The following is a 27018-nucleotide window of genomic DNA, read 5'->3' as shown; positions in this document are numbered from 1 at the left end:
GCATTTCACTACATTCCCCCCTCGCTCCCCGAGCTATTTGTAAGTTTGACTCTCAGCTAGCAACTGCAACAAGAATCTTTTGTTTCCATTATGCAGCAGTCAGTCAAGCTGAGGGGCCGTGTCCACAAACTGTCACCGCTGAGTGCTGTTAAGTATACCGACCACGCTCTGGACTCTCACTCCGTCCCAGCCAGTTTGTCGGGGATGAGAAAGAAGCAGGGGGGGGTTCCACACACTCCCACTGCAACCCCGCACACACTTTCACTTACAGCTTTGTAGGGTTACAGACACGGAGACGAGCTGGAATACAAAGTTAAGCATTCAGCGGCTACGACACACATGAATACCAAAAGGGAACAAAACACTACTTGCGTTTGGTAAAGTGTTCACCTCCTGTAGCTCGGAATGCATAAAAACATTCACCTCAGAAGTCTGGAAAATGAAAGAAAGCAACTGAAGAAAGAAAACGCATAGGGAGTGTACTGAAAGTAGCAACTTTTTTTTCCTTTTTGAGATACAACTATTTACATGTAACCAAAGACAGTGTCCTTGAAAGGGGTACAAACATTTTTTTTTTCTCTTGCTGCAATTTTCGTTTTTCCAAACAACTCAGAAATATTGTATAAAATAAAAATATCAGCTTCAGGGAAAAAAGTAGTCTAAGCATTTTTAAATGTCCATTAAACTGCTATGTACAGGAATATTTACACTCTAAAATTCCATTCAGACCAACATTTTTGCAAAGTAATTAACAGTAGACACAGTTCTGTTCACCGCAGTCCTACGAACCAGATAAAACTAATGTTTATACAGGTATGGCTGTCATTCAAATCAGTGATCGTACATGTGAGCAGTACAAGACGGAGGCTTTTTCCAAGGTTTCAGGTGCATCGTCACAGGTTCAATGACACCACAACAGAATAAATAAATGGGAGCTTAATGCGTGTTTTCCAATGCGGACACCTCGTGGTATAATGAGGGTAAAAACATGAAGCTGCTTGTGACTGGACACAGAAACATCCCCTTTTTTTTCTATTATACTCAATGCAATTTGGGCAACTTTAAACCAAGACTTCAACTTAGCAAAATCTCCTGCATACCTGTCCTATATCCAGCCACTGAGCTGTGTCACGTGGGGTTGATTATAATGAAACGTCTGACACAAATGGTATCTCGCTAAGTAAAGGACTTTGCATTTACACAGGAGGAGAAAGCATTAAATTAAATACATTAAAAAAAATAACTTCATCACAAACTTTAAAAGGGAAGCACGACCATCATTGGAGTAATTCATCACATCTGCTATACCTGTGAGTTTAAATGCATCATGTCATTACACACGGTTGAATTAAATGAAATTTAAATAATCTAAACTAACTCAAAATGTGACCAAACCGACAATGTCCGGGGAGCAAATACAGATTTCTTAATAGCATGTCACACACCCTTGATTTGTTTAACGGTAATTCATAGTTTTGGGGAAGAAAATGCCCTTAAAAAAAAAAAGGGGAAAAAAAGAGAAAAATCTAGAAACATAATGAGAGGACAGCTACACGAAGCGATACATAGAAATCGAAGCTTAAAAATTATCTTTCCCTTAAACATTCAAGCCAACTGCAAACATGTAGCTAAATGGATGTATGCATTCCAAATAAAATAATCATTCCACGCAAAGTTTTACATAGAGACATCATTCTAACATCCATGAAAATGATTGTTTGCCATGCTAATCAATGATTTCACCCTTGGCTTGGACGTGGATAAGCGGAGATTAAAACGTAATGACCCATAAAATTTGATTCGGAGGTTTTACACTCCCAGCCGAGCGACCAGAAATCAAAACCCGACAGCAGCCCGGAGAATCCTCCCCAGTGGCCCGTTACTGTCGAAGCTTTCGGGACGATGCATGAAGAGGTCTGTTCCGAGTCCGATTCATTTGACATTCCACAGATTATTGAGAAGCTTGTGGGATTTAGCCTAGCCTCTGCCTGATCCCCCACCTGAGGATGAATCTGACTCTAAATGTTGAGTGAAATTGAAGAAATCTGCGTGTCTGTCGGCTAGCGGGGCTTTGGTTCGGGCTGTGCTCCAGAAAGGAGGTGAAACTTTTGTGTCTGAGTGAGTGTTTACCCACACATCAGCCTTTGTCTGTGACATGTCGGAGTGATCGCAGCGTAGGGAGATCAGGTAAAGTCAAGGGAATGCTGCTCGGACTCCGACGGCCCCTCTGTGGCTCCTGTCAAGGGGGACGGGGGGGGGGGGACCGGAGAAGCCAGGTATCCCTTTAATGTGCAGTCTGGGTATGAGTTCACCGTCTGTTAACAGTGCTCCAGGTAGTCGATGACCCGTGAGATGGACTTCTGTCCCGTGGTGCCCATTGCACACTGTGTGGAGGTAGAAAAACAAAAGCAAGCGAGGGTTAACACGTGCTGCTGTCTTTGTGAGGTCTTGCGGCGCAGACAGTGAGGATTTTTCGAGGATGTTTGAGCGTCTGTTCAAAGGCAATATTAATGAAACAGACGGTTCCGGTTTTCGGTTCTGACGGGATGAGTCACAATCAAAGCTGATGCAAAACACACATCTGTGACAGCCTAACTGCTCAGTTTATAGTAATTCCTCAATTATTTGGAAATGACGTTTTCCGAATTCATATCACTTCTATGAAGTACGTTGTTTGGACGCACAAGAATCTAATTGATAACAATTTATTGATCCCACTTTGTATTATAATGGTTTTCATAAAAGCTAAGTGCTATTAAGAGCCGTGGAAGTGATTTTAGAGCAACTGAGAAGCTATTGAGAAACATTTCAGATGAGCAACAAATCAGAAAGCCTTTCATATTTTAGTCTTTGCTGCCATTTCACATATTTTGTATTCCTGTCTTTTCATTAATGGAATAAACAGAAACAAATCTTTTCCTTTTCATCCATTTTCTAGCGCTTTTCAGAGAAGAGCAAATGGAACGTGCAGAAAACAAGCATAAAAAGTGCAATTATTTGAAACTAAATGGAAATGTGGTATGATACAGAATCACTGGCCCTCAAAAATGTTTATTTGATCCAAGCCACACCACTGCACAAAAATGTGCGTTTGCTCAATGGGTCCAATTAAATGGCTTCTTCTGTCTTCAATTCAAATTGCCTCGAGCTAAGGATTGCAGCAACACTTGAATCCGTTTATTAAAAAAACACCTCTGATGTCACTATTTTATCACTTGAAAACGATGGCTTGTCTGTAACTTATCTCCAAGGAAGAAAATCAATTCAGCATGTTTCGGCGTGTCTGTAGCTCCTCATAACACAATTAATCTGTAAAGCGTCTGATAACAGAGGATTGATCCAACTCACAGTGAGGTTCATGAAACTCAAGAACTTCTTCAGCATTTCTGTCATGATGGAGAAATCCCCTTTAGGTAGATGCTCTCTCACAGTAGTCACATTTATCTGAGGACGGCAGAAAGGCGGGTGATGAACAACATGGAGAACTTTGTGTCTACAAAGAATTCTCTGATTATATTGTGTATCTCTGTGTGTGTGGTTTTCTCACCTGGCTGCCCTGGCAGAGGCAGCCCAGCAGCAGAGCGGTGTAGGAGGCAGCAATGCTGTCCTCCATATGCTTGCCTGCATGCTGCAGAGCTACAACAAAACACAAGATTCACTGTTACAGTTAGAGATATGTTCACATGCTGTGTATAACAGTTACATAAAACATCTCTGAAAGTTACCCAGGCCGATATAGAACTGAGGGACTGGGATACACACGTGGACAAAATTGTTGGTACCCCTCAGTTAAAGAAGGAAAAACCCACAATTCTCACTGAAATCACTTGAAACTCACAAAAGTAACAATAAATAAAAATTTATTGAAAATTAAATAATCAAAATCAGCCATCACTTTTGAATTGTTGATTAACATAATTATTTAAAAAAACAAACTAATGAAATAGGGCTGGACAAAAATGATGGTACCCATAACTTAATATTTTGTTGCACAACCTTTTGAGGCAATCACTGCAATTAAACGATTTCTGTATTTGTCAATGAGCGTTCTACAGCTGTCAACAGGTATTTTGGCCCACTCCTCATGAGCAAACAGCTCCAGTTGTCTCAGGTTTGATGGGTGTCTTCTCCAAATGGCATGTTTCAGCTCCTTCCACATATGTTCAATGGGATTCAGATCTGGGCTCATAGAAGGCCACTTTAGAATAGTCCAACGCTTTTCTCTCAGCCATTCTTGGGTGTTTTTGGCTGTGTGTTTTGGATCGTTGTCCTGTTGGAAGACCCATGACCTGCGACTGAGACCAAGCTTTCTGACACTAGGCAGCACATTTCTCTCCAGAATGCCTTGATAGTCTTCAGATTTCATCGTACCTTGCACACTTTCAAGACACCCTGTGCCAGATGCAGCAAAGCAGCCCCAAAACATTACTGAGCCTCCTCCATGTTTCACCGTAGGGACAGTGTTCTTTTCTTCGTATGCTTGGTTTTTGAGTCTATGAACATAGAGTTGATGTGCCTTACCAAAAAGCTCCAGTTTGGTCTCATCTGTCCAAAGGACATTCTCCCACAAGCTTTGTGGCTTGTCAACATGCATTTTTGCAAATTCCAGTCTGGCTTTTTTATGAGTTTTTTTCAGCAGTGGTGTCCTCCTTGGTCGTCTCCCATGAAGTCCACTTTGGCTCAAACGACGACGAATGGTGCGATCTGACACTGATGTACCTTGGCCTTGGAGTTCACCTTTAATTTCTTTGGAGGTTGCTCTGGGCTCTTTGGATACAATTCCAACGATCCGTCTCTTCAATTTGTCATCAATTTTCCTCTTGCGGCCACGTCCAGGGAGGTTGGCTACTGTCCCGTGGGTCTTGAACTTCTGAATAATATGAGCCACTGTTGTCACAGGAACTTCAAGCTGTTTAGAGATGGTCTTATAGCCTTTACCTTTAAGATGTTTGTCTATAATTTTTTTCGGATGTCCTGGGACAATTCTCTCCTTCGCTTTCTGTTGTCCATGTTCAGTGTGGTACACACCTTTTCACCAAACAGCAGGGTGACTACTTGTCTCCCTTTAAATAGGCAGACTGACTGATTATGAGTTTGGAAACACCTGTGATGTCAATTAAATGACACACCTGAGTTAATCATGTCACTCTGGTCAAATAGTTTTCAATCTTTTATAGAGGTACCATCATTTTTGTCCAGGCCTGTTTCATTAGTTTGTTTTTTTAAATAATTATGTTAATCAACAATTCAAAAGTAATGGCTGTTTTTGATTATTTAATTTTCAATACATTTTTATTTATTGTTACTTTTGTGAGTTTCAAGTGATTTCAGTGAGAATTGTGGGTTTTTCCTTCATTAACTGAGGGGTACCAACAATTTTGTCCACGTGTGTATATCTTGCATACATTTGTATCAAAAGTAGAAAATCTAATGTTTTCTATGTTCATTATGATCATGTCTTTACAAACTCCATCATTATTTATTATAGAAACAATCATTTATTCATAAAAAATGACTGGATATCACTAAAATGTCAACTAAATAATAACAAACACCTTCTAATTAGCTAAACAATAATAAAATGGGCTTATTCAAAAGTTGTTTTCATTTCCTCCTGAAGAAAAGACTGAAAGACTCCAAGGCTTTCTGACTTATTTAATATAAAATAGTCAACAGGTTTACTACAATATCTTTATAATTAACTTTCAATTTCACTCAGTTGTATATATTTAATATTTAGAAGAATCTTTCTCTAAAAAATGCCATGTGGTGTTTGGTTATAAGCGGCCATGTTGATTTTAGGCCTGAAAACAGCAAAAATGTCAACTATGATACAAAAAGTCTCGCAATTATATATTGACCCAAACAACAGTCTGTACTGAAGGTGAAAGATTCAATGAAAATCATTAATAGTTCTATTTTACCGTGTTTATGGTGTCTAAATTCAAAGAACCAACACATAGCAAAAAAAAAAAAAGAGCTTTGCATTTCTTTTCTTGCAGTTTATCCATCTAAACACCACATCGATGCAGTACACGAGCTATTTAACCGTGAATTCATCATTATGCTCCTAATGCATAATGACAATGAGTAGTGGAGTGGAGCGACGGGACAAACACACAAGCTGTCGGCATCTGGCTCAATCTATGGCCAATTGACTTTTACAGCCGATTTCAATCACCAAATCTAAGTGTCGTTACAATTCTGCCTCATGAGCATTCAAGGAGTTAAATGTGAAATAAGTGATTAACCGTTTAAAGCATGCCGTGTGCGTCACCGGTGGTTGCAATGTAATCATCTTTCTGTACCCACACGTCATAAAACAGCCCAGCTGCAGTATTCTGCTAAACAGAAATGAACATCTAAGCTCAACACAGATGATTTGTCTATAACTTAGAGTCAGAACAGCTCAGTCAGTGGCTCACTTGAAAACTAAAATCTTTTAAAAGCCCACCTGTATGACATTTTGTTCCTTTTCTGATGCTCCCTTAGTGCTCTTTTTAAGATTGCACTGCCTTTTCTCATGTTTTATTTTTTGTCTTTTAATGTTTTATTGTTGCTGTTCAATGCTTTGTGTAGTTTAATGTTTTGTAAAACACTTTGCAACTCCAGTTTTGAAAGATGCTACAGAACTAAAGATTAATATCATTGTTATTATCTTGATTAACAGTTTGGTCTGTAAATCAACTGCAAACAATGAAAAGTGTGAGCAGGAACTACACAATGGTGGATATCTTCAACTTTAAAAATGGCTTTATTAATTAAAATAGTCTGCTTTTTTTTATTCAGCACTAATTAATTTATCATTTTAGCTAGAGTCCATTTGAAGACTTTATAGTCCAACTGTATACTGCACTTTAATGGGCTCAAAAAAACACCAAGCAGTTTTTCTTGCTCCAATCCTAATTAGTTGAGAAGCAAACAAGGCAATTAAGTTTTTGCCACACAGTAATCATCGCTACAGCATTAAGCACATTTATCCCGATTATGGTTTTAGCCAAAGCTAAAAACAGCTCTCTTACATGTACACAAACAACTTCAAACACACACAAACGTCTACCTTTATTTAGGTCCAACTCTTCATCCTCCTCCTCTTTCTTCTCGGTTGTGCTGTCGTTGGTTTCAGCTGCCACCCACTGGATCTCTCCCGACGTCTCTTGCCACTCTCCACTTTGGTCCAGTGCCGGTTTGGGGGCCTCGCTGATGAGATCGTCAGTCTTAGCCTCAGCCAGGATGGCAGCCCGCTCCCTCTCAAGGAAGAGCTAGGATTTAAAGAGAAATAAACAGATGTGAACTCAAAATATAAACTGAAGAAAGTGGAGCCAAGAACACGGCAGACTTGTTAATAACTCAAAGGGAATAAAAAAATATCGGTAAAGCATGACAGCAAAGGTATTTCTTTATGGTGAGTGCAGAAAGCAGCAGAATACACCAGACACCGTGAAACAAGCCTCCAAGTCTTGACCATGAAAAGGAATTTCAAAGTTAATCACAAATTTATTCTCAAAGCTTCTTTTCAGACTTTAAGAAAACAGACAAGGGCTTAAGTTGAAGCAATATCAATAATAAAACAAAACCTTAATAAAGTTACATTTTCAGCTTGAAATTCAAATCCGCAACCAAACATGCATCGATTTACACTTTTTCTTTAAGCTGAAGCGGTCAGAAGTACACAACTACACAGACTTCTGCATTTACCCAAAAAAAATTAAAGGGACCAGCCTCAGGTTATGAGTTCAGTGGAGAAATGATGAACTATCTCTAAAAATACAAGCTCATAGAAGAACCAGTGTTTTATTTGATACATTGGAAGCACAAAACGTTGAAACCCCCCCCCCAATCATCATCACTGCTCATCACTTTCTGAAACAAATTTGTAGAAGCGATGAGAAACTCTCCAGTCCCCAAAACAAAAGTAGTACATACACTGACTGCTAAAACATTCATTAATGAGTTCTGGCATAATTCCTACCTTCACCAGGGCCGCCAAAGCACCAGAGGACTTAGGCTTGTCAGCCTTGTCTCCCTGAGCCTCAGCAGACTGAGCCGCTGTGTCCGATTGTGCTGGGTCGGCACACTGCATCAGGCTGTCTTCCAGACAGGTGTCGTCGACATGGTACTCCATGTCCACCAGACAGTGGCGGTTTCTGGAGCTGTACTCCACAAGGTTAATTAGCAGACCTAGACCCTGGTAGTCACACAACAGAATAAACAAATAAGACACACAGGCACAGACATGCACAGAGCAAATATGGGTTGCTAGAATACTGTGTCAACAACTGTACTGTTGTAGGAATGTTTTGTTTTGCTGAACCTTACCAGCACTCGCAAGTCAAAGCGTTGCTCCTGGGGGATGTAACGTGGGACTCGAAGGACGCAATTGAGAGCAGTCACTATTAGCTGTTCCTGCTCACCTGTCTTTGTGCTTCCCCACTCTGCAGACAAAAATAACAGCATTATTTAACATCTGCTCACGGCGTGATTCGCTGTGAAGCAACTGAATATTACATTTCAGGATTAAATCTAAACCTACTAGTCTTGAGTGACACTCCAAGTCAAAATGACCACACTGGAAAGAATGCAGTCCTGTGAGCCACTGAGCTGAGCTTCATCAATATGCATTCTAATCAGCATTGCAAACAATAAGCTACAATTCTGAATTATTGCCTAGAGCCCAGAGAAAAGTGAATGCAAAAGTTAGAATGTTGTAAATGAGGATACCATTGTCATGGGTAAGGTTGAGCAGCACTCCTATAACAGCCCTCATGCAGTCCTCCACCGCCTTGCCCACATTACTGAAGCTGCAGTGGGGCAGCCCTGCAGCCGATGATGACACAGAGCTGTTGTTTAATGCCCTGCTATACCGCTGGATCATATCCTCACAGTACCGCAAAGCTCTAAAGAAAGTAAGAAAAACATTTTTTAACGAGAGGAAGTAAACAGAAAAGTGAAACAGCAGCAATGAGGGACACTGAAAAGAGAGAGGGGGAAGAGAAACATAAACAGATGAAAAGCAACAGCATAGATTACAGCTCTGACTGGCATTCATAATGATTCACTAAAGATAAGATTCAACTTGGACAGTAATTCCTATTAATGACTGCTGGAAATCTGTATGGGATCACAAATGTTGGTAAGCAGGGGATTTTTATTTTATCCACAATCCATTCTACAGTGATCATTTCTGTCTTCAACATGGTGAAGATGTTTTCATTAACAGACAACAAAGTTCAACACCAATATACCCCTGAGAACACCAGTCAATCTGATGGATACAATGAAGTTTCAAAAAAATATGAAAGGAAACTGAATGAAAAGTTGTTATGGTAGCAGGTGTCTCTGCATGTGTCTGTGTGAAATCAATAATAGCTCCGAGCAGTAGCCGATGCTCACCTGGCAGAAGAGACAATGAGCTGTGATTCTTTGTAGGCAATCAAGTAACCCTGGTTTTCTGGGTTCTGCACTGTCACCTGTTGGCAGAAGATGAAAGAAAAATGAAATCAATAGAGGGTAAAGTACACTGAAAGGCTCGAATGCGAGTCGAGAAACAGAAAATAGGGAGAGACCCATCTGGTGGGCTGAGGTTGTCAGTGGCATTTTAAGAGAGACAGCTGATAAGAGACATTCAGTGTTTTAAACAAAGCCTTTCATCAGGTAGCAATAAAAGGTTACCAGCCAACAATTCCAAGCTTACTACTCAATTACTCTTGTCCTTGTGCGTTTCTCTGGTATGACTTTGGAGAAAGTTGACAGGACCCAACTTACACTTTCAAGCACTCTCAGACACCTCTCAGCTCCCCATAAAGATGCTACGAGATTCTCCTTGTCGTCCTCTTGGCTCAGGTTCTGCACACACTCTTTCACTGTGGCAACACAAACAAGACACGTGATTATTAAACACCTTTACAGGACAGCCAAAGTAAAACAGCTGTGAATGTGAACATGTACATGGAGAATTTAAATTGGCCCGGCAGCACCCAGCAGACCTACCTTTATCCACAATGTGATCCAGGCCTCCCAGTAGCCGCAGTTCTTCTTTGAACCAATCCCCAGCCCTTTTGGAGGTCAGCGAGAGCAATGTCTCCATGGCGAGGTGGCCCGTCTGCAAAAACAAAATCAAAAACTTACACAATCTGTCTCAGAGTATCTTTCAAAAGTTGTTCTCATTAGAGAATAGAGATTTAAACAGAAATAAATCTGAGTAATGACAATATTTTTAATAACTGTTGGATAATATTCCCCTGGACGCTCGCTTTACAAATGGTCTTTTTGATATTCATAAATCATAATAATCATCTACACCTAAAATATTTATTATTTCTTTATTTAAGCTGACGGATAAGGAAAATAAAGCACCAAATGTGAATAGCGTCAGCAGTTCAACTAAACAAGGGCATGAGAAGGACCTAATGTGTTTATTAGATGAATTAATTCATGACTCAAAACATGAGCGCAGTTCAATAGAATTATCTTGATGGGAGCCTCTGTCATTCTTCACATCAATTTCCATATTATACAACTGTAATGTTCCAGAATCAAGGGTAAAAACAGAATGAGGTCCATTCAAACAAGATTAAATTTGGAATGGGTTTAGGCTTTTACAAAAATGCCTCCAATGAAGCTTCTTTTTTTTATAGATTTTTTGGGGACATTTGTCCCTTGATTAAATTTACGGTAAAGACAGACAGAAAATAGGGAAAGACAGCTGGTGAATGGCATTGAAAGTTTATCCTGTCAGGAATTCAACTGCTTGTTAAAGAAAACGTCTGAAGAACTCAGAGAGAAGGTTACAGCCACACATGAAGCTCACTCCTCATGGGGATTCATAGACAACTTACCGTGATGTTTTCCAAGTCGAGGTGCTTGTTGTGCACCGTCTCACAGAGTTTCCTGATTTTCTCCTTGACCTTCTCCACCTCCTTGGCGGTGAGCTGATCCTGGTGGCCCGAGTAGTCCTGGTCCAGCTCCAGCAGCCTGATCATCAGCTCCAGACAAGCCCTGTCCAGATCCATGTTAAGACGATCCCGACTCAGAATGTACATCAGGGCGGCCGTGCACAGAGCAAGGTTCTGACGGGACAATAGAGACCGGTGTTTACAAAGTGGCATCGAAAACATGGAGGTGAGACAAGGAGGCCAATGATTTGAACATCAGAAATCTCTAAGTTTGGAAAATCAAACAAGAATCAATTAAGTTTTCACCAAAAATGTGTACAACAAGAATACATTTAATCAGACACTTTAAGTTAAGTAACATCAGAACTAAAAGAAATTCTGGTTTTTATGTAACTGCAGACATCTATACCAATGGCAATTTGATACGGGCATATGACTGATTACTTAACATTTGTTCATTCATATCTATTGTCTATTTTGTGTGTTAATATGTACATAAATAACTATAGGAGTGGGGCACTGAGTGACTGATGGTCTAGATGGAGAAAGGGTAGAAGTAAATTAAGGTTATGCTTCATCCTACTCCTTTTCAGATGTGTTGGGTTATTTTTTGCTTAGTTTTGTTTGTTTCTCTCGTTGTTGTTTTGAATATTTTGATTAGCCGTTTTGCTTTTTTTCCCTCACATGTCCGAAATAAAAACCTTTATTTATTCATTCAATTTGAGTAGTAGTTTAGATCTAGACCGCCATGAAAGCACAGAGTGAAATTGCAAAGCTCGACTCCAAGGACAAACCTTTTCCTTTTTTAAATTTATGTGCAAATTTGAATATTTATATGTGTGCATTTTGTGCAAAATTATTACCTGTGTACGTTGATAAATCGGGTAAAGTGCTAGGTTCAGAGTAGAGTCGTTAACCCTTTAAGCTTCAGTCATTTCCAGCCGTTTTCAGTACAAAAAATCGCTAATATTCTATTTTTAAATAAAAAAAATTACGAAAAATACGGGGAATATTGGACGTGCATCGGGAGGTGCATTTCCTTGAAAACGACCGATTCGGGGATTTTATACGACTTCAGGACATGTTTTGGACAAAATAGTTTACTGGCTTGTGTCATCTGGATGTAAAAGGTTGGATTATGGCCGTTTTTTGTGGAATCTTTTTTTTTGTGTGTAATAATAAACCCGGAAATGTGAGTCGCGCTGTGTGCGTTGAAGCCGTGTATAGAGAACGGATGGATGAATATTTGTTTTTGTCGGACAAATGTGTTTTTCTCACCCGCTGTGGTAATCGCATCTGAAAGTGGTTTATACCGGCGGATTCATGAGAATCTAAGCTTTCCATCGGTGTATAGTGTTTGTATAATCGCGTTTGCACCCGTCGGACATTCTTGAAATTCCTATGCAAATTAGTAGGTGTACCGCCGGCGGTACACTGAAGCTTAAAGGGTTAAATTCAAAATACAGCTTTTATTCTTCTGGACTTTAATAAAATATATCATCAATAGCTTTATTATCTATAGAATGAAATATTTCATCATGAAAAATGTTGATCTATATTATTTAGCCCTGTTTTGTTGAACTTTAAAATGAACAAACTAATACATATTGACAACGACTAAAATAACAGCATTCCTGTTTAGTCATTTATCTAACTCCTGGGTGCCCTCTGAGGAAGCCAACATTTTGCTGCAGTACTGCTATATTTAGGAAATTCAGCAGCTAAAAGAACCAGCTAAGGATCAAGATTCAAAACGTCAGTCTAGATGGAAATGTGAAGGTTCAGCTGCAAAATAAACAATGAAAGCAGCAAACGTTACCATCTGTTGCAACTTTTGTACTTTTAAAAGAACAGAGAGAAGCAGGGGACTGAAAAACACCGTTCTACTGACCGGGTGTTGTGGAGCGTCGCTGAGCATTTTGAAGACCTGCGCCACTTTTCCTCTGGCCCGCAGGTGCATCCTGAAGCTGGGCATGGCACACCGCGTAGCCAGGCTGATTATACTGGGAGAAAAGAAGACAGAATAATTAAAGTCTGTGCCACATTATGTGTAATTTATTTTAGCTTAAACACAAGACTACAAAAAAAATCTGTTTGACCATTTGTGATCTTTATCTGCAACATGTTTTGTTTTGTAATCTTATTCTGTCTTTTCACCCTCCTCTCCCTGCATGCAGAAAGAATGATGAACATCTTATAGGAGGCTGGACTCCCTGCAGTTTTTTCTCAAGTTAAGGCTGTCTCTCCTGAGTGGATTCCATTTTCACAACAGAATGGCTACATGTTTTATCTTGGCATATCACGCCAACAGACGGTGGAAATAAAAAGAAGATGCATAAACAGAAAAGGATGGAGAGCAGAGAGGATGGGGGAAATTTAGGTACACATCCTGTCCCTGTGAGTATCAGGGTTATATTTGTATTACTTTGAAAAACAAATTATACTATGTACTCTCTTTAAACATATTGAATTTTAACTGCTAGCTCCTGGTGTTCACTTAGGATAATAATAATCATCATTATATTATGAATAAACATTAAGTGCAGAGTGCTTGTACCATTCAATCAACTCAGAGAGCTACTTGGTAGTCTGTACTTTTAACGTCGGGAGGGAAAAAACATCCATGGCAGAACACACTTGGAGCATCTAAGTGCTCCTCTGCAAAGTGCTACAAGGAAAGAAGCGCAAAGTGTTTTCCCGTACTTACCTAAGGCATCTCGTGTTGAGCGGCTGGCTGCTCTTCAGCCCTGTCTCCAGGTACTCAAAGTCATCTGTGAACTCTTGATTCTCTCCGAACTCCACCACGTCGTTGAAGTGCTTCACATGCTGCACCACCGTGTACAGCTGGCAGAAGGGGAATGGGGTTAATTACAGCTAATTGGGAAGCAGTGCATCTGTCCAGAGACACAATCAGTCTACGCAAACACTGGGAGAACTGCTCTCACTGGAAAAGTCCTCTGTTGGTTCCATTAGCAGCAACAGCTGACTGTGCCAACACCCCTTCACCTAAAACAGCTCAGCATGTGGACTTAAGGCCTGATCAGCAGTTGGCTCTGAATGCAAGTCATGGTGTGAGTGTACTTAGCTTGACACATGAAGCAAGGACCTGAGATTCAGATGGCAACAACGTGTGGTGATAGTTTACCATAGCAGAAACCATTTTACTTCAAGAGCCAACAGCTGCAACAGCTGGGAAAGGACAAAGCCACTGACCGGCCATTTTATTACCATTTGTACCCCGGGGAGGTCACCCCTTGGATTCAAAATAAACACGCTCCGCTTAAAACATCCCCCACCTTATATATAGTGCCTCTAAGTGCAAGAAATAATAATATATACTGGACGATACACCTACAAAATGATACATCTTCACTACAATAAAAACAATCAGGTCAAGGTCAAACACCCAAAAAGGCAGATTTACATTATGCATAGGTGGTGTGGGTGCAATATGCATGAAATACTTCAGGTAGTTTCTGACATATGCTCCAGAAACAAAAAATATTTGAAGTGCCTCACAATGACCTTGAAAATCAGGTCAAGGTCATGCATCCCAAAAGGCACATCTACATTACCAACAGGCTTAGTGTGCGTAATATGAGTGAAATCCCTCGACTAGTTTCTGAGATATGCTCCGGAAACCAAAAAATATTTGAAGTGCATCACTATGACCTTGAAAATCAGGTCAAGGTCATACACCCCAAAAGGCACATCTATACTATATAGAGATGGCCTGGGTGCAATATGAATGAAATCCCTCAAGTAGTTTCTGAGATATGCTCCGGAAACGAAATGCGAACGTACGGACGGACATACGTGCCCACGCCAATATCCCCTCCGTGCCTACGGCCGGCGGGGGATAAAAACAACTAGATGTAAGTGAAATCATGATATCCAAACATGTCAAAACACTCTTCACCTACATTTCCAGCCCAGAAGCACCAAAGACTGTGAGTGAAACACAACAGGTCACAACTCTGTCCAACAGAGCCGACCTCACTCCAGACCACATGTGCCCTGCCTGGCCTCCACATAATCATCACCTTTTTCCAATATAATGTGTCCAGGCACAAGCACAGGCTCACCAGTGTCTAAGAAAGGTGCTGAGAGCAGAGCCCTCACCTCCTTCACAGGAACTGCTGCCACCAACTGGTTCAGATACATGGATGACACCTGGGTCAAAATCGAAACACAGGAGGTGGAAGCTGTCAGAGAACAAATCAATGCGGCTGACAGCAACATCATTTCATCTGGGAGAATGTCAGAGGAAATCGTCTGGCCTTGCTGGATGGTGCTGTGTGTGCCAACGATGACAGAATCCTTAACATCAAATCATAAACAACACTAACACATGCACATAAATCAATATTTACAATTTGATTCTCATCACCCACTGGAGCACAAGCTGGGGGCTATCAGAACTCTCCACCATCAGGGTCAGGATGTGCCCACAAGGTCAGACAGGAAAAAGAAGGAGCACAAGCACATCAGAGAATCACTTAAAACATGTGGTTACCCAAACTGGGCCTTTGTCAAAACCACAAAAAGACACAGAACAGACAGACAGGAAAAGACCAATCAATACAACAGCATTGTTATTCATTATGCTACGGGAGTATCAACAAAAGTCAGGAGGATTCTCAACAAACACTGCGTCCCTGTGCACTCAAAGCCCAGCGCTCAGGGAGAAGCTCATGCACCCTAAGGATAAAACGCCCAGACATAGAGCAATGCAGTGTACAGAGATCTGTACAGTAAGGGGCAAACCAACCGCCTGAGAAACAACTCCTCAGGCCATGACTCATCATCCTACCTACATCCAAAGGACAAGAGAGACTCATCTGAGAAGGACAACATATGTGGCCATCCATCTGTGGACGTCTGCCCGCACAGACTTTCCGTACTGCGAGCAAGTGCTTGAATTAATGAAAACCCATTAATAAACTGGATAAATATACATACATATTTTTTAAAATTTCTATCATTTTGTAAATGGTGAGTTTCCTTTGCCACTGACTAAAACAATGCTCTTTGAGGGGTGCCTAAAAGCCTTATCGGGGGTGCGCCAGACATTCCTCTATGTGAGAAAAAATCCTGATATCCCTTTGCTGTTTAACTGCATGAAACAGGTGAAAGCAGCTTGGCTGAGTATAAAAAGAGAGATGAATTCCTAACAGCATGAAAACAAATGTACTAAAAGCCTATCACAAATAAGTGCGTATCTACAAAAGAAAGTTTCTCATCACCTGCTGTTACTCAGCAGAAAACCTCCTCACCATGCTCTGGACTCACCTCCTTATCTTCCTTCCTGCATTTGAGCGCTGTGACAATATCCTGGTTGAGTCGTGTGGGGATGGTCTCTGACTTAATGACTTTGGGTGGCGGTGGAGGGGCTTTGAATAAGCCGTCATCTTTATGAGAGTTGCTGTCCTTGCTGCTGCTCGATAAAACGGCCTAAGGAAGAAAAGAAGTGCAGGAATGGGGCTCATACCAAACTACAAAATCTGTTTAATGACATGTCCACAAGATTTACCACAGCTGAACAGTCTGTTAAGCGCACAAGTCTTTAATAAGTGCTGCTAACAGATGTCAGGCGAGGTAGTGCAAAGTTAACAACAACTTTTAAATCCCACTTGCCAGACTCTGATTAGCTTGTCTCTGAGCAAACATTTATTTCCATGGGGTAAAGTAAACCCTGGTTGACTTGTCTGAGAAAATATTTCCATGTGAACGGCAACAGACTAATTAGAGCAATACATACACAAGAGTTGACTATTGAGAGACCAGTAAACAATAGCCTGAATTGTGGGCAGTAGGGATTGGGGAATTCTGTAAACAAATGGTTCTAGTTATTAGCATTTGCTTTACATAATTCTGTACTAGGGTTTTCCCCACGCTGTGCAGAAAATGAATGCATACGTTCCAAACGAGAACTTAAAACCAAAGAAGTTTACCTTTTTCTACATGTTTTTGGGCCCAATTTCTGACAAGGTGGCCCACAGTTATTCCACTGGAATAAACAAGCCAAACACAGTATCTTACCGGGGCAGTCTGGGATCGAGAAAGAGGCGGCACCGGCATTTCTTCTGGCTCAGGTTGGTTCCAGTGGCGAGCGTTGTACACGGCTTTAGCAGGTGACTGGAACACAGGAAGAATTTAGGAATTAGTTGGCTAAACAAAAGAATAGCATGACACCTGATATGATGCTAGTGTTCCATTCACTGACTCGTTTACGTACACTGGTCGAAACTGAAAAGCACAAAAATCTTTTAAAAAAAGAACACTCTGTAGAAAAGCTGCTATATTCATCTTCAAAAAACATTCTGGCACAACACATAAGTTTCTGTTGTGAATTAACTCAACGGTACTCGTAAATTTTGCATCCTGCAATCAAGTTGATAGACTCAGACAACAGCAGCCACAGCGTGGAGCACAACGGTCCCCAAACAGCGCAAAACATTTCCTGAAAATGACACATTGTGTGACTCAATTATATATCGCAAAGACAACGTAGGGAGTTCTGTTGAAGACGTAGAAAGAGCAAACACACTGAACGAGGAAGGCAGCTCACAAATAACCTACAGCCATTACAAAACGTGATCTAGATAAAAACAGAGAAAATGTGGGTGTTACACCAAACACCACAAATTGGAGCAGACTTATTAAATAAATGTTGGGCTGACACAGAGGTAACATACAACCTTAAGACTGGAACACCCACGTTTGGTGCGTGCTACTAAACACACATTTAAGGGATTCATGTCAGACTGCTGTCACTAGTTAATCCCAGAGCATCAGCGCTCAAAGCCTCAAGTCTTTAACTGCAGTTCTCACCTACATTACTGCTGAGTCACAGAATCTCATTATATAAAACAACCAAATCCATTTATTTTTCAGTTTTTCTTCTTTCCCACCCACTTGCTATACTTTTCCCTGATGCTCTCTTGTCTCGAATTATCACAGTTTATTTATAGACAAGCTGTATATCCTGTTATGTAAATGTCACTTAAACATCAAGAATCCAAGCAGTGTCAGAAAAGGGTTAAATCTTGGTCTGAAGGAAGATGATGAACTAGGCTAGATGAGCCATGCTGATCCACTACGATTGATGATTGACTCTGGTTAGATTTAAGCAGAGCTGAATGGGTTCAGAGATTTGTGCATGCTCAGTTTCATAGTTTAAGTAAAAAACTTCCGAGTCCAGCAGGTCACTCAAAGAAACTGCATATTTAAAGGACAAAAACGACTCCAGAGTGAAAGCAAGCAAAGAAACTCACTGATTATTTATGAGATGCTCAAATACCTTTTTGGGTCCACTGAAAATCTTCTTCAGTCCACTGCCGATGTCCTTGGACTTGTCACTTGTCTTCCCTGAGCGCCCTTTCTGCCCCTCAGTGCCACCAGGACTGGAGTCATCAGAGAAGTCAAAAGCATCTGTCGGATAAAGCAGATTGTTGATGGCAGGAAACAAGCATCAGTATGTAAACAGACTGAAAATGAACCACAGTGGATCATGCAATTACCGTATTTTCACGACTATAAGGCGCACATAAAAGTCTTAGATTTTCTTCAAATTGTGCGGCGCGCCCTATGGTGCAGTGCGTCCTGTGTGTGTTGTTGTAAGGCGGACGTAGACCAGGTGGTTTTTTCCACGCATCACCATCGCTGTTGATCTGTGACTCTATGCGTGCCCATCTCACAGCCGATGTGAAAAAACAAGTGAAGCAAATGAACTCTGAGCTTGCTGTCATTCCGGGAGGCCTGACAAAGGAACTCCAACCGCTGGACATCGGTGTGAACCGGCCGTTCAAAGTAAGGCTGCGAGCGGCGTGGGAGCGATGGATGACCGATGGAGACCACGGTTTCACTAAGAGTGGAAGGCAGCGCCGGGCGAGTTACGCCACAATTTGCCAATGGATTGTAGATGCTTGGGCTAACGTGTCTGCTGGCACTGTTGTTCGAGCTTTCGCAAAAGCCGGCATCATTTTCGAGGCGCCGCACGGCACGGAAAGTGACTCTGACAGTGAAGAAAGTGAGCCTGGCATGTTTGATGGAGATTTAGCGCAGCTGTTCAATTCAGAAACAGAGGATGAGGACTTCCATGGGTTTGATTGATGACGATTACCGGTAAAAAAAAATGTGAATACCAAACTCAGTTTTGCTCCCGCTCTATTTTTAAATACGCACACTTGTGTGCTTGTTTTATCTGTGTTTTACCATGCCCGCGACTATTGATGATTAAAAAAATGTTAGTACTTTGTAATCAATACTTAAATAAAGCACAACCAAACTCAGTTTTGCTCCCGCTCTATTTTTAAATACGCACACTTGTATGCTTGTGTGTGTGTTGTTGTTGTAAGGCCGACGTAGTAGAGGACACCATGAGAACGTTAAAGGGGGAAGTGTGGGCATGGATTGTATATAAAACCCTCGCCATATAATCAGGTGCGCCTTATGTGTGTGTTAAATACAGTAATGGCACACATAACTGAGACTGCGCTTTTTGGTACAGTGCGCCTTTTGGTCGTGAAAATACGGTACTCCTGATTTAAACTGGTTTTAGAAGCTTATGTAATAAATTAAGGTCATCAAACAAATTGCCATTTACACCATCACCAAATCAGTTTTTTTCTCCGTGAAATGAAGGCTTTCGCACCTGTATTGCTGCTGGCCTGACTGTCCTGAGAGTCGCTGGTGTGGGGGCTGTCCACACTGGAGCTCAGAGCAGCTAAAGCTGCAGCCGCCTTCTTGGCCTTCTTCTCTTTGGCCTGTGAGCTCTCATCATCGCTGTCACTCTCACTCAAGTCATCGAAGCCAAAGTACTTGATCTTGTAGCTGCTCTTGCCTGCCATGCCTCCTTCTGAACTTTCCTCGCCCTCCTGGTCCTCTTTGTCCTCAAAGCCAAAGAACTCTAGCTTTGTCTCAGTCTTGGTCTTCTTGGTCTTTGTCTGGGTGGGTCTGAACCTGCAAACAGAACACAGTAAGAGGATGTGTTATTTTTTTTTTTTTTATTGTTTGCACTGATGTTGCTTTTAATGATGCCATTAAAAAGAGATGTAAACTGGAGCATTACAAGCAGAACAAAAAGCAACTCTTTTCAGAAAACCGATAATGAAAAACACGATTCGGGGAACCGAAACTTTTATCTGACTTAATTAATAGAAAACTTCTTTTCAAAGAGACAACAGTTAATAGAGGAAACAAGATTACTGTTCAGAAACCACAACAACACAGTACATTATAGACTTATAATGGACCACAACACTAGACATACTCAGATTTCAAACCTATTAAAAATTTTGCATTCTGCAGTAGGAGACACTTCCAAATAAAGCACATGCTTTAAGAATGAAAGCCTAGCAGAGAAAGTATGACACACATAAACCATGAGTGACTTCTATATAGGCCTATACTAACCACACATTTTGCATTCTCCTGTCTATATTGGTTATAATTCATACAATTCCATTCTTTTTCTGATTCTGATCAACTGAAGAATAAAGACAGAGTATTCAAAGGTACACTGTATATTAGTATTCATAATCGTAGATTAAAAAAAAACAAAACTATTGTCCATGAATGGTACTAAACTTTGACTCAATAATACCCAAAGCAAGTAAATTCCTAAATGACACATGCAATTAAGCATCGACTTTGTCAAACTATCAGAAAATGCTGGGTAAATTTTTCAGCTAATCCTCACAATTAAATAAGACAAAGCGACCACTATCTTTCAAATACAACCCTTCAGTAGTGTTACTTCACAATGTGGCCATTGATACACATAGAAATGTAACAGACTCGCCTTGTGGGCTTGGGTGGCGCCGCATCGGACTTCTTCTTCATCTGGCCTGCTTCTCCAAGATCAGCAGGGGCAGCTGGCGTGACCAGTTCATCAATGCTGCGCTCTATTGAGTCCTGGATGGTGACGTTGCACACCGACAAACAGGAAGGGTGCAGAACGGTGTAGTCCCGTACCCTCCCACCGCCCCGGCCCACAGGCTTGGCTGCTGGTTTAGCACTGGCAGCAGTACTACTTGCACTAGCAGAAAGGACACTGTTGGGTTTAACTTGGGCACTCGCTGTGTCAGTGGGCTTGTTGTTTTCGGCAGGTTCAGATGACGACTGGTTGGGTCGGTTGGGCCGCTGGTATTTCTTGCAGTTTGAGGCCCTAAGAGTAAATGGGGAAGGGGGAATGTTGTCCACTGGTTCTGGAGGGGGCTCTGTGGGAAGCTCCAGCTCCGCATTTTTCATCTCTTCCGATAGCCGTCCATCATAAGTAGTAGGGGTCTGGAAGTCTTTGCTACCACCTGGTGCATCAGCGGATGGTTTAAGGGAGGTGTCTATATAAGCAGAGGAAAAGACGGGCTTCTGGGATGCTGAAAAGTTCTGATCACCAGAGGGGAGTGTGCTTGAGAAAGAGGCCACACATACAGGTTTTTGGTTGCTGTCTGATGCACTTTTGTACCAGGGCTGGTTATTAACAGCCTTCACTTCTGATGTTTGCTTGCCTATGAAAAGAAAACAGGAAAAAAAAAAGCAACTAAATAACTACTTATTTTAAATGATCATAAAATAAATGATAAATTGACATGTAGGCTCATGTAGTAAACGTTGTTAGAGAATCAGGGTAAAAATTACAGTTCCAGATATGTTGGTTTATGTCTTGTTTACTTACTTGTGACTGTGGTGGTTGAACTTGCAGAGGCCTGTGCAGAAGTCACATAAGTGGCTGCCCCATCACTTCGCACTGCAGGCGTCTTTTTCACATCCCCTTCACCGACTTTTGTCTGGGACACACCTTGAGGAGTTTCAGTCTTGGACTCATCATCACTGTCGAACCCAAACGGATCTTCTTCACTATCACTGTCCTCAAGCCTGGGTCTCTTGGAGACCTCAGAAACATCAGGTTTTAACAGAGGCCTTTTGGCTCCCAACTGAGCCTTGTAGGTGGTCTCCCCCCATTTGGTGGTCAGAGTGGGCTTTTTATTAGAGAAGACCTCTTCAAATTTCGAATTAGCCTCCCCTCCCTTGCGGTTGTAGGTTTTACCGAATCTGGATGTCATGTCGGTTGTTTTATGTTACATATTCCCTGTGAACAGAAGCAGAAACCATTCACCATGCAATATACTATTCAAGGATTAAATAAACTGAACAGCCCTTCGGAAACGTACAGCTTAAAGGCTGTATGTTTGGTAGTAATGTTAAATACGATGGTATTATTACTCGAAATTAAACGAAAAACAATGTTTTAGAATAAGTATGGATGCATTCTGCAAGAATCACTTCTGTAAGATTAGGTAAATTAATCTGTTCAAGTTGTGTGTCAACTGTTGTTGGATAGCGCACAAAGTTAGCATGGCTAGCCTGCATAGCTTCCAAAAACACTATCGCTCGTGTGTGGGCAACACGACAACAGCAAGATCGAATTAGATTAACTTTAGTAGAACTTTGAATTAATTACATTGCCAGACATTGACGGGGCATGCGACTTACCACCATCTGTTAACTCTAGCCTGGTTTGCTACTGCTTGTAAAGTTAACTACTATAAAGTTAGCCATTAGCCGTTAGCTTTAACACTGCTAACTAGGCTAACGTATGGCTGCTGTTTACATTTCTCACCAGGCTGCATTAAATGTCGGCAATCTTGAATTTAAATGTGGTCAAGTATTTTAACATTCACATTTGAGTGCCGATATTTAAAATTGGTCGCGAGCACAAATGAATAGAAGCACACACTCTTACCTTTCAACTCCAGCGACTAGCTAACCGTCCGCTTGTTTTTTAGCCAGCCGGCTAGGCCTGAGCACCCACTCGCGCACAAATCAAGCGGGTAAAGTCCGTTCAGCGCTGCAGAAACAACGTTAAAAAGACATATGCGTCTCGAATATGTCCCCAGAACAATGCTTGTCACCAAAGAAAGGCGTCCCAAATGCACCCGTAGCTATAACAGCCTAAATCTAAAGGATAATCCGGACTTTTTGCATTTGGTAGTGCTGCTGACGGCCATTAAAATATCCCCTCCCTCCTCGATGCTTGGCAAGACCCCCATGCAGTGCGCTGAAGCGACGGAATTAGCCATTCAGCAGCGGAGACGGTTTCATGTGACTTGGGACTGTGTCAGCAAGCGAGACTCTGATTGGACCAAAACTGAAACCATAATAAACGATAGGGGGCGTAGGAGGATCACATTAGTTGGTTTAAACCAAACTCGAAAACTTGCCAATGAGAGACGAGGATGGTGGTGTCGTCTGTGTTTACCGGTTATGTTGCTTTTTGTTTATTTTTACAGTACTTTACTCTTTGCACCAAGAACAGCATTCTCTGCTTTTTGCACTGCATCATCACGTAGCAATTGTCATTTTTCACTACTGTGCTTATATATTCCCCTCTAGCTTGTAAATATTTGTATATATTCCGTTATATATATTTTTCGTTCTTCCTATTTTTTCCCGTTCTTCTTCCTATAGTTTCTTTTTTATTATTACTATTTTCTTTCTATATTCCTAGGGTGACACCAACACCTGAAACCAAATTTCTTGTAGGTCGTGTATATGCTTGGCCATGAAAGCTGATTTTGATTAGATGATTAAAACAACAAGGCATTGCGTGAAATGAATATTGCTCAAGAGGGTTACATTGGAAATTGCAAGTCTAGTAATTTCTAAATAAAATATTGTGTATCTCTTAAATTTTGCAGCTCCCATGGCAAAACAAATACGATTAATGTTGTTTAAAATGTTTTCAATATGCCTTAAACCGAGGTTTAGACAAGATTTTTAAAGAGAGAATAAATAGATTGTTAGTTAAGAAGCACTCAGTTCACTCAAATTCCAAAACATCCTCAACAACAGTTTTTTGTAGGGACTATTTGTTCAGCAAAACTGTTCACACATTGCCAGCTTTTAATCTGGTAATACAGGGTGTTTTGAGTTTTGTTTTTTTTGCCTAAATTTGTTTGTGGCCACAAACCATCACTTGCCTAAACTGTAATGGGAGACACTTAAACTGATCCAGGCTAAATGAAATCAAAACCCTCTAAAATCTAGGAAAAAAATCTCGTTTTCTATTTCAAATTACTGAAGCCATCCGTATTTATTTCATGCAAATAATCATTCTAATTTGCTACGTTATTATCTTGATTTCTATAAAGACAAAAAGAGAGAAAATATTCAACCTGTGCCATTTTATCTGTTATCTCAATAAAACGTAATATCCTATGCGATCAATAGAAATGCCGTTCTGTGCAGCCAAATTTGATTCTTGTTTTCTCACTGGACTGAATGTTCAAACACCTCCAGCAGTGTGTAAACAGAGAGCAGAAAAACCAGCACTGGCACCGGTCTGGGGAGCAGATGGTGTCAAATGAATGACTACTGCGCTCTAAACAGCCTGGGTCTACAGGGAAAATGGGTCTCAACTGTATCAATACTGAAATGGCCATCGTTCAGACATGACAACACCTCCTTCAAAGCATGGAAGTCCTTGGTGGAAATGGCTGACCTCCATTCAGAAACAAAGGGATAATAAATTCCCATGGGAGCCATGTGAAATGTGTTTTTGGGATTTTAAAATGTTTTTTGGCCCTTTTATCACTTAAAGAAAATGTATCAACTCCTATAGAGTTGGACATCTAATCATGTCTTGGGGTCACAGTTGCCATGATATCAACAGTAAAGTGGACACAGTTTTGAACATATTTCTCTTTCCTCATCCAAGTCGTACATCACAATTAACCAAATGACCAGAGGGTTTTGTCAGTCGCTCTGTCATCATTATAGAGCATTTGGACAGCGATAACACCACGTCCGCTCAGTGAAAAACATACAGATTTCTGGCATTTGTATGTATTTAGGTTGGGAGAGAGAATGTCAATCCACATCAAGGCCCAGAGGTGGTGAGGTAATACGGCCGTGCCCTGTTTGACTGATGGTTCTGAGCACAGGTCTTGGCAGTTTTGCAGTCATGACTTCATTAACAGGCAAACTTTGCAGCTGAGAACAATGCTCCATATGCACACTGTAATCTCTGAATGTTTTGCAGGCATGGAGAAAATGACTCAATCATCTATGGCATTGCCAAGTTAAATAAAAAAACATAGAATATCAACTTTGAGTGGGACATTGGTCCAAAATATTTGCTACATAGTTTGGTGCTCAAATTAAGATGACAGACTGCAACACTGAGCCCGAACCATGAGATGGCAGCAGCACTTACCGTCGTACTTCTGTCCCCGTAATTTTTTTTTAGGTCTCCCATCTGGCCTTTGATGGCAAATATACGCATATATCTTTCAACTGGGTCTCCATGTGTGATGATATTTAACCAAAAACAAAAGTCAAAATGTAAAATATCCACTGGATCCTTGTGGGATTGTGCTGAACATCATGGGAAAACACTTTGCTGTAATAGAGCCTCCATGTGGTGAATGTGAATGGAAAAATGGGAGAAGGATAAACATCTAGAGGTTATTACAGAAATGGTCTGCAATTCAAATGTAAGAAAAAAAAATGGCAAGGCCAACCACTGGATGACAAAATATGCTCCTCTGTCCTTTCAACATACTTGCAAAGCTCGATTTCATTTCGCAACCTTACATTTGAGCTATGGTGGGTTACAGTAAAGAAAAACAAAGGTTTCTGCACAGTTTCACCACAGCTGATTTCACGTGTACCGAAAGAGGTTCTTGGTCAAAGACCCTCTTTTTTTGTGTATCTTGAAGCCGTTTCTGAAATCGTGGTGGTTTTCTGTAGTTCTCATGAGGTCTACTTCATCATCTTCATCCAAAATTCATGTGGTAAACAAAAATCTCTACCAAAAACATTAAGCGTATGCGAGCCTCACATCTGTGGCCGCTGCACTGTGGGTCGGATCTCTGCTTGGCTCACACTCCCGTCTCTGAGGTCAGCCTGCAGAGCCCCTGGCCCAACAATCACACGACACCACTATCAAGTCCATATGAAGGCAGTAAAATCAAATTTAAACCAGATCCCCATTGGCTTTACGTCTCTTTACTGTGTGCGTACGTGCACGAGCCACGGTTACACAAACTCTGTGCACACACAAAGAAAATATTGTAATATCAGCTTGAGTGCAGTTCTTCTCGAAATACGTGTGTCTGTTGAAAAGAGACGGAAAGAAAAGGAGAAAGCCAGCATGCTGAGTGACAAATGAAGGTAAACCCTTTATTTTCTTTTCGGTTTACATCACAAAATCAACAAAAACATTCTACAGTACTTTTAAAAGGAGTTAAGGAACAACAATTATACAAATCAGATTTTCTCAGTGAGTCTCTAAATTGCTTAAAATTGCAGTGGAAGGGTCTGACTGAGCAAAAGTCTATATTAAAAAAAAGAAGACATAAGACGAGAAAGCAGATGAAAACTACACCAAGTTTTTTTGTGACCGAACAGTAGTAGCATTGATCGAAGCATTACAGACTAAAAGTGAAGACACACACGGAAAACAAAGCACAGCGCTGCTTTTTACAGCTTCTGCACAGTCGTTCCTTTCAAGGCAAAGCCAGAATTTTCCTGGATGTGTGGTGCCACCGGCCTCTGGGCCACTAGGGGAGGGTGTGTCAGTAGAATCCTTCCCTCCTCTGATATAAGGTCCACTGGTGATAAGTAAAACCTAACTCCAGCTCCTGTGGGGGGGATTCGTGGAGGGTCAAGGGTCGATCTCCATGGGAACAACGGTGAGGATGGCGTCCTCGTTGCCACGGCGAACGACTACTCGCAAGGTGTTGTCCTTCTTGATGGCGGTGCTGACGTCGGTCGCCGTGGAAATCCTCTGGCCGTTGATTGAGATGATGACGTCGTGCTCTTTGAGGCCACCTCTGTAGGACAGAAGAAGGAGAAGAGACTGATTGAAGGATAATAACATTTTGTTTATCTCAGCAGAGTGACGTAATGTTCTGCTACAGTTCTAGTCTCTCAGGAGGTGCATGGAGCTGAACAGTACCTGGACCTGGAGGTTTAAGAAGTCAAGCGGCTGCAAATCACCTCCCATCACTATCTACTCTCAATGCAAAAATGTCTCAAAAAACAACGATAGCAACAAAATGCTGCTCTGTATGGACTGTTTAAGAACTGAAAGTTTAAGTCGTGTCTTGAAACATGG

General features: G+C 41.1%; 2 protein-coding genes across 2 annotated transcripts in view; both read right to left on the bottom strand.

Annotated features, from left to right (window-relative positions):
- Nucleotides 1–483: 483 nt before the first annotated feature.
- wapla (WAPL cohesin release factor a) lies at nt 484–22955 on the bottom strand. The gene is made up of 20 exons (XM_022203774.2): nt 22642–22955; nt 21574–21987; nt 20701–21406; nt 19552–19859; nt 18199–18329; nt 16938–17033; nt 16188–16349; nt 13603–13739; nt 12787–12898; nt 10839–11069; nt 9991–10102; nt 9766–9863; nt 9394–9470; nt 8722–8897; nt 8320–8435; nt 7973–8188; nt 7061–7262; nt 3548–3636; nt 3349–3444; nt 484–2384 (listed from the first exon to the last, which is right to left on the bottom strand). The coding sequence occupies exons 2-20, from the start codon at nt 21959–21961 to the stop codon at nt 2319–2321; spliced, it is 3519 nt and encodes a 1172-aa protein (XP_022059466.2). The 5' UTR covers nt 21962–21987; nt 22642–22955; the 3' UTR covers nt 484–2318.
- Nucleotides 22956–26055: 3100 nt separating this feature from the next.
- Nucleotides 26056–27018, bottom strand: part of LOC110957643 (serine protease HTRA1A-like) — a 30650-nt gene continuing 29687 nt past the window's right edge. Inside the window, exon 9 of the mRNA XM_022203775.2 lies at nt 26056–26734. Coding sequence (XP_022059467.1) covers nt 26566–26734 — 169 coding nt within the window. The 3' untranslated portion in view covers nt 26056–26565. The remainder of the gene's footprint in view (nt 26735–27018) is intronic.

Source organism: Acanthochromis polyacanthus, chromosome 15 (assembly GCF_021347895.1).
Source record: "Acanthochromis polyacanthus isolate Apoly-LR-REF ecotype Palm Island chromosome 15, KAUST_Apoly_ChrSc, whole genome shotgun sequence".
Taxonomy (NCBI): Eukaryota; Metazoa; Chordata; class Actinopteri; family Pomacentridae; genus Acanthochromis; species Acanthochromis polyacanthus.
Note: the sequence above shows the minus strand (reverse complement) of the source record. Positions and strands in the feature narration are given on the sequence as shown.